General features: G+C 33.5%; 1 protein-coding gene across 9 annotated transcripts in view; it reads left to right on the top strand.

Annotated features, from left to right (window-relative positions):
- PARP11 (poly(ADP-ribose) polymerase family member 11) overlaps positions 1 to 14,042 on the top strand; it is a 35,462-nt gene that overhangs the window by 18,022 nt on the left and 3,398 nt on the right. For all 9 annotated transcript variants that reach the window (XM_016425949.2, XM_056799130.1, XM_016425950.2 and 6 more), the window contains 3 exons: positions 2,088 to 2,160; positions 2,249 to 2,379; positions 10,662 to 10,813. In XM_016425949.2, the coding sequence (XP_016281435.1) occupies positions 2,088 to 2,160; positions 2,249 to 2,379; positions 10,662 to 10,813 (356 nt within the window). The remainder of the gene's footprint in view (positions 1 to 2,087; positions 2,161 to 2,248; positions 2,380 to 10,661; positions 10,814 to 14,042) is intronic.

Below are 14,042 nucleotides of genomic sequence, written 5' to 3'. Positions count from 1 at the left end.
CCTTTGTCAGAAAGTTGCTTACAAAGATATTTTTCCTGGATAATTAGTTCCCTTCTAATCTTAGTTGCATTGGTTTTATTTTTGTAAAACCTTTATAATTTTATCTAGTCAAAGTTATTTTATCTTCTGGTATCATTTCCGTCCATTGTTTGATCATGAACTGTTCCCAATATCCTTTTATCCAAAAGTTAAACAATTTCTTGTTCAGGATATGATTCTTTGTAATTAAATCATGTATTCATTTAGAGCTTATCTTAGAATATGGCTAAATGCTATTTCTAGGGAGAAATTTTGCAAGGATTATTATATGTTTTTTTTTCTATTTAGCTTTCTATGATTTTTGTTTATATTTCAGTATATAGCTTATGAAATGTTATTGAGATTCCCCCAGATACATGGCAGTATAGTGGGGATCACAGAGATTGTACAGAATATAGAATGCTTTATATATGTGTGTATATATATAACATTCTCTATATATCTATATCTATATATCTATCTAACATTCTTCAAAGAGCATATAATCTGGAAGGGAAGTATGATCTAAGAACAGAAAATCAATATAATACATATGTAAATAGCACATGTATTTAAATTTGTAAATTGAGTCAGGTTTTTTGGTTTCATTAAGGACAATTTGAAAAAATACCAAAGTAGGATTGGAATAAAGTAGGATAGATTGGGTAGCAAAAGAAGGGAAATGTATGAGTAGTTTAGAATGCTACAGAGAAGGGTTTTTTAACTTGAGGGCTATGAATTTATTTTTAAAAAGCTGTGTGTGTGGACACACATGTATATGTGCACACATTTATATGTATATATTATATTTACGTGTGTGTATACATATACAAATATAAATATAAATGTATTTCAAGGTTTCCTTTGTAATTCTATGTATTTTATTTTATGCATTCAGAAACATTATTCTCAGAAAGGGGACAGAAAATCTTCAGAAGGTCTTCACCAGACTTGCCAAATGGATCCATGACATAAAAATGATTAAGAACCTCTGCTGTAGAGCATGAAAGCTCAGAATTAGAAACTGATTATTCTTAGAGTTAAGTAGAGGGCTTCGTAGGTTTTTCCATTTTTCTTCCTCTTAAAACAAATATGTGAATGATATATTATATGAAAGTCGATCTTGCCAGTTGCTTTAGGGAATACAGTGATGAGTAAGTGACAGTTACTGTCTCTTATTGTCTAGTAGAGCTTATTTATTATCTTGCATAAAAGATAAGAAATATACTAATATGTTGTTGGTTTTTAAAAAAATTGTTATGGTTATTAATGTCCAAAGTGATAGATTGCTTAGGGTGTTCAGAAGGGGAAGGATTGCTTCCAATTGAGATGGGCAGCAAAAAATTCATGGAAGATGTGCAATTTGAATTGAACCTTGAAGGATGAATAGCATTTTCCTAAGTGGAGATTGGTAAGGGGAAGAAGCCACTCCAGGGGAGAGAATAGCCTGAGAGAATTTTCAATAATATAGAAGTGGAAAACAAGATATGTTTGGCGAATAGCCAATAGTCCAATTTGGATAGAGTAAGAGAAATATGTAATAGAGAAATCAGAAGTGACAGAGAAGGGAGAATAGGCCAAGGTTGGGTCTCATGATAAACCTTGAATGCTAAGTCAAAACCTTCAGAGTTTATTAACCAGACAACGAGGAATCATAGAGGCTTTTTAAGTAGGGAACACTCTTAGTTAAATTTGGCTTTCTCTTTCTTTGTAATCTCACTTCGGTATCAGAGAAACCTATTGTTAACAAATGGTTCTAACCAGATTGTATTGGTTTAAAACAGATTGTAAACTCTTCGGATTCAGAGACCATTTTGCTTTTGTCTCTATCCCCTATATCCAAACTCTGAACATAATGGGTTTTGAGTAAATATTTATTGAAATGAATTATAACTTGCAAGTTGGATTTGGAAACTTTCTACCAAATTCTTACTCTGAGGCCTCATATTTCTTTAAAACCAAGAACATGAGAATTAGTTTCAGAAGGGAACCTGAAGATAGTTATAGTGAGCTTCTAATGTGTGGCATGTTTCTTTTTCTTTTTGTTTTTTTTGTGGTTGTGTTTGAAGTTATATCTGTGAAAATGAGGCTATTCCTGTGCCATCCCATTGGGAGAATGTGAATACTGAAGAGCCATATCAGGTAAGAGCAGAATTTCAGTGCTTAATATGCACAATAGAACCTGTAAAAGAATAATACATAATTGAAATTGTGCAAACCTCTTTTCCAGCTTATTCCTTTGCACAAGCAAACAAATGAATATAATGAAGTTGCTAGTCTCTTTGGGAAAACAGTGGATAGCAACCGAATTAAAAGAATTCAGAGAATTCAAAACCTAGACTTGTGGGAGTTTTTTTGCAGGTGAGATGATTTCTTAGCTGAATCTTCTTCTGAGCACAATAATAGATTATGTGTTTTAAGAGGATGCAAATACATGTGTTTTAAATGCATTTTATTTTTAAAAACAGCCAAAAAAAAAGGAAATCTTTTTATTTGACTGTATAGCCCTTCTTGTTTTTACCTTTTTTCTTGGTTCTCAAGTTCATTTACTTGACAGTGGATGAGTTTTTGTTGTTGTTGTTTTTAGATGAAATTCATAAACTACTTGTAGCATCATGTATCAATATTGCATAATGTTATAATTAAATTATAAGGGAAGCCAGGTGGGTCAGTGTATAGAAAGCAAGGCTGGGAGATGGGAGGTCCTGGGTTCAAATGTGACCTCAGAGAGTTCTTAGCAGTGTGACTCAGAAAGTCACTTAATCCTAATTGCTTAGACCTTCCTGCTCTTTTCCTTTGGAACTAATAGTACCAATTCTAAGACAGAAGGTAAGGGCTTAAAAACAAACAAACAGAAAAATAATAAGCACAACAAACAAGCAAACAGAGTTAATGCAATAAAAAATAAATACATCCTGTCTGAAATTTGGTATTGAAAAAGGAATTTGAAGACCATTATGTCTTCATTGAAATGACTTTGGCTCTGATTTTATCAATAAATTTTATTTTGACACAGAAGACAAACTAAATTCATAACTAAACCAAGCTTATAAACCTATATAGAATGTGGTTCTCCAATAAAGTTAGGCAAGAGTATAAACAAATGATTGTGACTGATAGATGGTGTACTTTTATGGCTAATTCTTTGTTAAAAGAGAAGGATATATATTTTAACTTTAATAAGTTGACAACACTGCTATTCACTATTTATTCTAAATTTTGTTTTCCAAATTCATTTCATGATAATATTCAATGCATAGGTTGTTATTTGGTTCTGCTTTCTTCATTATGTATCTCTGCATACAAGTCTTCCTATGTTTTTTTTTTATTTATAGTCATTTCTTATGGCACAGTAATGTTCATGCCACAGTTTGTTCAACCATTCCTTAATTGTTGGGTGATTAATTTTTTTCAGTTTTGGTTTCTAAGAATAGTGATACTGAATATTTTTATACAGATAGCATTTTCTTGCTATCAGTAACTTTGGGCTATAAACAACATTTTTTTCATTTTTCTTGTATAGTTCCAAATTGTTGAAAACATTCAGTCCACTTAGTGTTTGACTCAATTTTCTGTGTAATATTAAAAAGTTTGGAGGCAGAATTTTCTTTTGGTTGACAAATAGTACTTTAAAGAATAATTTCCTATTAGTTATTTAACTAAGATTTGGATTTGGGGAAGGAAAATGAACTGATTCTTCTTGGTTACTGAAAGGCAGAAATGTGTTGAGATTTTTAAAGATTCAATCTCAATTAAATTACCTTTCAGTGTATTAGAAATGGTTTTGTAGTTTTCTTACTATTGTATTTCAGGCAAGAATAGAAGTCAGATATTCATAGGATTGGAAATTTAGTGACAGTTACCTAATTAATGAATTTCTAGGCTTTGGGTTCCTCATTTGTAAATGAGGGGGTCTGAATTAGATGATATAGTCATAAAATTTGAGAATTGGAAGGGACCTCAGTAGCCATCTAATCCAACTTAAATAAATATGTAAAGAATACCAATGCTAACATACCTGATAAGAGGTCATAAAATCTCTACTTGAAGACCTCCCAGAAAAGAGAATCTATCAACTTTGAAAGCCATCCATACATTTTTGGACAGTTCTAATTGTTAGGAAGCTTTATCTAGCCTAAATTTTTGTCTTTGTAACTCCAACTCCCTGCTCTTGGTTCTACCTTCTGGAGCCAAACAGAACAGTCTCCCCTTCACATGGAAGCTTTCAAATAAATGAATACCACCATCATTTTTCTTGCAACTCTATATTCAAATATTTTTATTTGGCTGATTTCATTATTTTATTATTTTTTAAACCAATGTTGTCTAAAATAAATACAGAATTAGAATTTTGGGAGATTTTGAATAACAAAGATTTCTTTGTAATAGTATTTTTATGATGGAATTTGACTTTTGAGAACTTGGGTATGGGTTTGTTTCTGTTTGGTAAGTGTACAAACAAATTTCCATTTTGTCTAAAATAATCTGAATTGATGTAGATTATAGGCTCTTACTGCTTGAATAGTTTATGTGAAATAAGGCATTTTCAGTTTGTTTTTCATACTTATTTTCTCCCCCGCCCATGACAATAACTGACCATGCCAATAACCTTCAGTTTTAGAGATTTATTCAATTTCTGATTATGTGATTCTCTTACCTATAAGGTAGATTTCAAAACTTCTTCCCTTTTCCACTTTGCTTTCTGTGTGGATAATTTAAAATCTCAAGATGAGCTAATGAATCCTTAATTCAAATTCAGTAAACATTTAGTAAATCACTGCTCTGACCAGAGCCATTTTATATTTTTCTGTGTTTTATTGTTTTTAGCATGGCTAACAAATTTCATCATCTTATAGACCAACCATATGATAAAGAATTTCTCCATACTTAGGGAGATTCTCAGATAGCAAATGCTTTCATCTCAGAATCCTTAATCGAAATCTATTCAATTTAGTAGAACCTACCATAGCTTATATTTTGTTGGTAGATTGTGAGGAATGAAATTTTGTTGAGGCCATATTTTTAGTTTTGTAATATCATTTTGTTTAAAAGACTGCTTAGGATTTCTAAACTAGTCAGCAGACTTCCTACACAGTCTGAACAGATGCTAAAATAACCTGAGTGGGGTGCTAACCCTAGAGAGATATGAGCAAGAGCAACTGAGCTGCCAGTTTGGGGTAGAAGAAAGGGAAAAGAAACCCTACTTCCTGTCCTGGGAGCCAGTATATGTTCCTCATGATTATAATCATCCAGTCCATCCCCCACCAAGCACATCTTAAGAAGTTTCTTATTGGACAACAGCCACACAAAATAAACTCGAAAGACATCCTCCCAGGAACTGGCAGGTTCTCTAGATGCAAGTCACTCTTAACAGGTGACCCCAGCTTCAAACATGGTGTCTGCCTAGCTGATTGATTACCAGCTAAGAGAATTCTCAAGGAACATATCTCTACCCTTCCAGTTTTTATATCTAGACAAAAGCAGGGAGGACCTAACATAGCCTTGGAGAAGGATAACTTGAACTTTAGCATAAATCAAACTTGAATTTTAAAATCAGAAGGCTTTTGGGGGGACCAAAAAGGGGTACAAATTAATATTAACTTTCCACACATATTCTTTCATATGTTCAAATAACTTTTATGTATGTAGACATAAGAATGAGACTTTTGGTGAGGATTCAACAGTTCTGTACACTTATACTAAGCATTTACTATGTGTAAGGCATCATGCTAAGTACTGGGAATACAGATATGAAAAGTAATCGTGTCCTTAAAGGGCTTTTCTGTGGAATGGCTTACCTTGCTGCCAACAAATATACCAGGTCTTCCCCCATTGTTTAAAAATATAAAAATCAATAACCAGATCTTCATTTGACCCTGCCATCCCATAAAACTATCATCTTATATCTCTCTTCATAGCCAAACAACTGCTGTATGATTTCTGACCTCTTACTTACTTTTCAATCCCTCGTATTCTTGATATGGGATTTGCCACTAGACTGAATTACCCTCTCTAGGCTTCTATTTAGCAGAAAAGGTGTCAAACAAAAAGAAAATGGTGAAGGCCAACCTAAAGCTTCTGAATTCCCATACCCCATCCCAATTTTGACTCGACATTCACAGCTAGTCAAGACTCCTTGTCCATTCTTGGTTAGCAGACCAGAACCAGTTTTAGGAAGTCTTCATGTACTCCAAAGTCTCCCAAAGGCACTTCCAATATGAGGTATCCCAGATATCCTTTTCATATCTGTATCCCAGTACTTAGCATGATGCCTTACATATAGTAAATGCTTAGTATAAGTGTACAGAACTGTTGAAACCTCACCAAAAGTCTCATTCTTATGTCTACATACATAAAAGTTATTTGAACATATGAAAGGATATGTGTGGAAAGTTAATATTAATTTGTATCCCTTTTTGGTCCCCCCAAAAGCCTTCTAATTTTAAAATTCAAGTTTGATTTATGCTAAAGCTCAAGTTATCCTTCTCCCAGAGAACTGAGGCGAATTTTACTTCCATGAATCAGTACCTTTAATTCTGGCTTATTGCCTAAACTTAGACATTTCTGTATAGATATTTTAAGATTTTTGTCTTCTGTGAACTTCCAGGTATTTTTACCACTATTTTTCTTCATTGTAGCTATTTTCTGTAGTATTCAATTCAGGGAGGAAATATACAAAAAAGTATTTAATGTATTTAAAAGATATTTAAATATATATAGATATATCATAATACATATACCTATATACTTACATTTACACATCATAAAACCACAGTAGAACTTCTGGAACATCCTTTTTATGTATAGGTACACATGTCTATATAATGTATATAGACACATATCCATATAAAAACCACACACACACACACACACACACACAAAGAGCTTCCTCCCTCATTTTTTTTTAAACTTTCTTGATCACCAGACAAATACATTCTTATTACATCTCTGACCAGGAATATGCCATACCTTTATTTCAAGATATGGTTCAGAAATCCAAATTCTATTTTCAGACATCACCTCAATTAATTTTTATCTTATGCCTGTCTTGCCTTTAGTGGACAACAAAGCAAGGAAAACGCAACCTGTGATCCTAAGGTATTTAGCAATCCTTGTTCGTACTTTGTAGCTTCCTTTTGGCAGTATCATTTGTGCTCACATATTTCACCAGAAGAGTATAGATATCATCAGGTTTTTATAAATATTTGTGAGTTGTTTGGGATGTGTTGAAAATATGCTACAGAACAGTTAGGCCTTTAAGTTTTTATTACATTGTCCTTTAAGTTTTTATTACATTGTTGCATAGTTGCTTCATGAGCCTTACAGCATAATTTCTCACTTGGTAGCTTCTCTAACTCTACCATGCCTTTTTTGGGGAGCCAATCTTCTCAGAGCATCCAACTTGTTTTAGAAATATGCTGCTTTAGAACTGTATAATTGTCTTTTTCTTCCCTTTCTTCTCTGGGTAACATTATTCCTTTCTCCAATCTCTAAACATGAACCAAATCTGCACTCTTATCTCAAAACATTTTTTTTTCATTCTTGGAAGCCTCTCTTTTTCTTTGAGAAAAGTTAACTATTTCTTACAACCTAGAATGTGGAAAAGTCATTCTTCAAGTCTCTTACCTTCTCCTTCAGAAGGGAGCTCAGTTTACCCTTAGAACATAGACTACTCTGGCAGATACACAAACATTGTAGACTTGATGCAAGTTCTTGAACAGTTTCTTTCACTGACTGTATAATTTGAGAATTTCATCCTTATTTTTTAAAAAAATCCTTTGGGGTACTTATACCCTAAACATCTAGTTAAAAATAGATTCACAACTATGCTCCATCTATTCATAACTCATCTGGGAACATTGGAGCCTTCTTATTTTGGAGCAACCTGCTACCCCATATGCCTGCTAACCCATGGAACATTTTCTCTATCAGGTCCCTTCTCTTTCTCCCATTAGTGCATTTCCCTTAGAGCTTTAATTTTATGAAGAGGCTATAAAGCTAGCCTGATTTTATTCTTTTAGCCCCATTCCTGACTATCTTTGTGCTCTAAAACCTTTCTACCATAATTTTATTTCCTCTCTCCCATTTCCCCATCACTTTTCCACTTTCTTTTGTGCATGTTTTCCCTCTAAGCTCCTGGAGAACAGGGACTGTTGTTTTGTATCCCTGGTGTTTAGTACAATGCCAAGCACAGAGTAAGCACTTAATGAATTTTCATGTTCCCTCCGTCCTTCCTGTATTTCTAACTTCTTAGCTTTAGGGATTATTATCTTTCAAATTTTCCTCAGTTTCTCTGAAATTTCTCCTTTTGGAATGAGATCTCTTACCTATTTTACCATTCCAAACCTTGCCAAATTACCTCCACAATTTTCCTTCTTATACTGCTCTCAGGTCCTTCTTTCTTTTCCTAAGCACATTGGAATTAGAAATGAGGTATATTTTGACTCTATTTAAAGAAGTACTTCTTGATAATGAGAATAGTCTGCATTGGAATAAGCTGTCTTACAAAACTGTGAGTTTCCTACACTGGAAATATTTAATGAGAGACTGGATGACCCTGCCAGGGTGTTGCCATAGAAGAAATTCCTACATATGAACAAACAGTTCTTTAAAGAAAAAAAAATACACACTACTAACAATCATATAAAACATTGTTCAAAATTGCTGATTATCCAAGCCAATCAAAATGGCTCTGAGGTTTCACAATACTCCCCAAATTGGCAATTGTGGGGAAAAAAATGAAAATGAGTCTTACAAGGGCTGTGGGAAGACAGGAAACTAATATGCTGTTGGACTTATGGATTAACCCAAATGCTTTATAAATCAATTTGGAATTATTCTGAAAAAAAAAACAACTTAAAATTATTATATCAGATCCAGATGTCCCATTGCTAGGCATATACCTCAAGGAAATAAAGAACTGAATGAAAAGTTTCATATTTGTGAATATTTTGTTTATACTAGTAATTCTTTTAATAGTTAATACTAGAAATGAAATAGATACTTATTCATCGGGAATGGCTAAACACATTGTGGTAGACGAATATAATGAAATAAATTACAAATATGAAGAATTAAGAGAAAAATAGGAAGATCTATATAAACTACTATACAGTGATTTAAGTAGAATCAGGCAAACAATATTTACAATTGCTAAAACATTTTAAACAGAAAAAACAATAAAATGAATCTTAGAAAGAATGTAGTTATAGTGACTGTGCTTGACCCTGTAAAAGAACTGAGGAAACAGACATTACTGTGGTCTGAACCAGCTTAAAATGTAATCAGAAAAAAAATTTTAAAGTAAATAAAATTAAATTTTAAAAAATATAATGTTGATATGTAAATTTTCAAATCAGTATGCACCTGCAGGGATCTTTATATATAGGCTAGAAGTCCCCATTTCTGTTTGAATTCAATATCACTGGCATAGAACATCAAATATGTTTTCAGATGTAGTAGATATGTTTGTTGATTTTGCCCAACTACTTTTTTTCTTTCCATTTTAATGATTGTTACATGGGCCGGTTTCCTGAGTGGGGGCCATAGAGAGAGACATGTTCATAAACAAATGTCATCTAAAACAAGAGGCATCAATAAAAAGAGTTTTTTTTTTTTTTTTGTTAACATTGATGAGGTGGTGCTTCCAGAGCTATGGTGTCAAATAGGAAGGGCCACTAATACATATACAAAAATCCCCGAAGGCCATATATTGACTTAGCTTTAAAATAATGTAATTTTTTTCTGTGTTTTGTTATATTTTTATTTACTTTGTTAACTATTTCCCAATTATGTTTTAATCTGATTCAGGCTACACAAGAGTGTTGGAAGCTGAATGTCTGACACCTCTGTTCTAGAAGATTTCCCACCAAATTCTGTGATTCCAAGTTCACAAAATCATAATATCTTGCTCTTTTTTATTAAAAAAAATTAGTTAACTTGAACTCTGGCCTAATGGGGATTGATATTTGGAATATTGCACTGACATTTCCACTTAAATCTCCTTCATGCACAAGTGTTTCTGTGCACACTCATCTACATCACAGATGAAAGTGCACAAAGACAATCGTCATCCCTCGGTTACTGAGAGACTACTACTAAACTAAACTAATTTGGAATATTATTTAATTTTAAATGATTTTATTTGTATGTATTCCTGTTGTAGATGATGGACATATCCCATAGCAAACCAAAAGAGAAGGCAAACTGTTTCCTAATTTATTATGATGGAGTAGTAATCAGTTTTCTTTGTGAGATATTCAATATTAAGAGCACATAGGGGTATATAATTTTTTTTTAAACTTACCTTCTGTCTTAGAATCAATACTATGTATTGGTCCAGGGCAGAAGAGTGGTAAAGGCTAGGTAATGGGAGTTAAGTAACCTGCCCAACTAGGAAGTATCTGAGGCCAGATTTGAACCCTGGTCCTCCCATCTCTAGGCCTGGGTCTTAATCCACTGAACCACCTAGCTATCCTAGGGTCATATACTTTTTATGTGATTTCTTGTGTGTCTAAAAGGACTTGACAAGGTCTTCAGTTTCATTCTTTTCATGCTTTTGTATTGAATTTTGCTTGTTAAGAAAAATTATTATTATTTATTTATTTTTATTTTGTGGGTTCTTTTTTGTTTCATATGTTTAGGAAGAAGGCTCAGCTCAAGAAGAAGAGGGGTGTGCCTAAGATTAATGAACAAATGTTATTTCATGGTACCAGCAGTGAATTTGTAGAAGCAATTTGTATTCATAACTTTGATTGGAGGATAAATGGTATCCATGCTGCTGTTTTTGGAAAAGGTAATTATTTAGTTTTCAAGATTTCAGTTACATTTTGAACCCTATAAAGAAAGACAGATTTTTTCTCTTTTGCATTGTAATCAAGTGCTTTGTTTTTAAGATCAAATGAAACAGTGTCTATAAGCACTTCACATGCCTTAAAATACTATGTTTATGGCGGCTCTTACTATTTTTATTCAAGGTCTTGGTTATCGATTGAACTCAAAGTAACCTTGAGATCCTGGCTCTGCCAAGAAACCCACGTTGTCTTTAGAAACATTACTGAGGTATAGAGAGGCTATTTGCTCCATGCATGAATTAGAAGTAAAACTTGTACTCTTTTACTTGATTAAGAAACTATTCTGGTCCCAGCCATCTTGTTGAAAATAGTCATCAAAAAGTATTCATTGGTCTAGTATTACACGATCTTATGTTTCACTCAGCAGGGTGCAAATAGGGACTGTTTCCTGTTTGTTACCTAATATGCTAAAATAGTTAACATTTCTTGTGAAATTTATAATAGAACTAGACAATTGTGCAAGGCAAACAAAGTATTTACATTCCACTTAAGCATAAATGTTATATGAATAGGGTATGGAACAAAGTAAATGATTTGCATAGAGGTGAGGAACAAGGATAAATGTCAGGAGAGAATCAATCATTCCCTCTCTTTCATTTGGTTTTGGAAGTTTGGCTTTTCCCAGGTATGCAAGTAAGGCAACAAGATATGGAGAGAAATGTAAGTACTTAGCAACAGTTTTTCTGTCCTTTTATTTCTTAATTTGAACTATATGTTCTATCTTTGTGTGTGTGTGTGTGTGTGTGTGAAAAAGATCATGATTTTTTGTATTCTTCATGCTTGATATGAGTTGATATCAACATACTGCAAACAAAAGATGTACCCCCCTCTCCCCCCAAACCTCATTCTATTCTAGACTCTATTAGGAGAACCATTCTGTCCAGAGAAAAGGTGGCAATAATTCTACTGTCTTCTTCCTTGTTCAGATCACATAGAAGTATTGTTTTCAGTTCTGAGCATCACATTTTAAAGACAAATCGGTATATTTCCAGAATAGTTTGCCTTGTCATTAGAGGTTTGAAGAGATGATCATATGAAGTTTAGACCTGAGAATATTTAATTTGGATAACATTTAAGGAGGGAAGGAAAGAGAATGTTTCTTTCCTCAAGTACTCAAAAGGTTCTCCGAAAGAAGAGGGAACAGACTTTCTGGTTGCCCTGAGAGAACAGAGCCTAGAGCAGTAGATGGAAATTGAGGGAGGCATACTGTCACTTTCCTTTACCAGAATGCTTCTAGGATCATCTCATTTGTTTTTAAGTCCTGTATGGTCAGACTACAGTCTGCCTTTTCAGGTTTATTTCATATTCTCCTTTTCCTGTATTCTAGCTCTGTTGAGCTACTTGCTGTTCCGGAACTTGTATCCCACCCATTGCGTACATGCTTTTGCAGAGATAGTTCTGAGTGATTTGACTTCACTCCTTCCTTATTCCTGCCTCTAAGAATCATTTATTTTGTTTCGTTTTTATAGATCAGCTCCCAAGTGTCACCTCATATGGGAAGCCTTTTTTAATGCCTCTAGTTTATAGTGCTTTCTGTCTTTTCAGATTATCTTTTTATATGTCTCTTTATGTGTTATTCTAGTGGAATGTAAGGTTCTTGAGGTTAAAAGACATTTTGGGTTTTTTATCACTGGTGTCTAAGACAATGTCTTGTTGACTTATTGAAAGACATTGATTTAAATTGAATGTAAGGGAAAACATCCTAATAATTAAATATGTCCAGAAGAAATGGGAAGTGGATTTTCCTCTTAAACACTAGATGGATAATCACTTTTCAGTGATCTGCATGAACTTGGACAAGTCATTTCAACACCTTGTATTCTCAATTTCCTCATTTGTAAAAATGAAAATATTGAATTAGATAGATAATCTCAAAAGCTCCTTTCAACTCTGAATTTTGTGTTCCTAAGATTCTTCTTCATGTTTAGTGTAAACTAGATGACCTCTAGGTCATTTCCATATCTGAGATTATCAAAGAGAATTAATTACAAAGTATTCTAGTTAAAATCAGGGGTTTTCAGAGTACTTAGATATGTGAAGTCTCAGGGAAAGAAGGGGGAAAATCACTCAGAGATTTCATTCCTTTCATTTAACAGTAAGGGTCAAAAGGTATGACCCAGATAATATCAATGCTATGAGGCTTCAAAAATCTCAAGATATTTTCATAGTAGACCTTAACTTAGTAATAATGTCTTTTACATATTCTATTAAAGAATCCTGCTGCTTTAGTCTTTGTATTTCAGCATCAAAGCAGGAAACTTTTTTTCTTCTTGAGTTTGAGAAGCATAACAGATGGAGTTGTTAGATAGGATTTTGAATTCCCATCTCAAACACTTATTCGTGCGATTATGATTAAGTTATTTAACCTCAGAATTTGTTTCCTCACTGTAAAGTGCAGATTGTATTTTTTGCACTATTTCCCCAAATTACTGTGAGGAAAACACTGAAAAATCTTAGTGAGACATAGATGGATGGAGAGATAGGTAGAAAGATAGATAAATAGATAATAGACAGATAATTGATAGATGATAGACAATAGACAGATTGTGTTTACTTTGTGCCAAGCACTGTTTAGCATAAGCAAGATATTTCCTGCCCTTGAGCTTACATTCTAATGTGGGAAGGCATCCTGTTAGGATCTGAAAAGGCAGGGAAGGGAGGAGAGGAGAACATGGAGATTGAAGGAAAAAGCTGGGCTTCAGCCTTATTAGAGCCAGGATACCCATGAGTGAAGACCAAGGTTCCAAGAAGAAGAATGTAGATATAACGTACCAGTCATCAAATGGAGAAGGCAGGGGCAGGGGAGTGCCCTAATTGCCCTATAGATGTGAATTGCTACTATTTCTATCTTCCGCATTATCAGCTTTTGAAATTATTTTAGCAGGTAGGTAGTGAGTGGATAGAGTGCTAGGAGATGTGTTAGGTATCCCTAAGCTCAAATCAGGTAACTGATTTGATACTGGGCAAGTCTTTTAACCTCTGCCTCACTTTCCTCATCTGTAAAATGAGGATAATAATAGCACCAACATCTCAGAGTTATTGTGAATAAAATGGGATAATATTTTTTAAAGCACTTTGTAAACCTTAATGGGCTGCATAAGTAGTAAATTATTTATTTTTTGTCGAGTATGGAATCTTGTTATTGATAGACTTATTATTGAGTTCATAGGA

The sequence above is a fragment of the Monodelphis domestica genome, chromosome 5 (genome assembly GCF_027887165.1).
Source record: "Monodelphis domestica isolate mMonDom1 chromosome 5, mMonDom1.pri, whole genome shotgun sequence".
Lineage (NCBI taxonomy): Eukaryota > Metazoa > Chordata > Mammalia > Didelphimorphia > Didelphidae > Monodelphis > Monodelphis domestica.
Note: the sequence above shows the minus strand (reverse complement) of the source record. Positions and strands in the feature narration are given on the sequence as shown.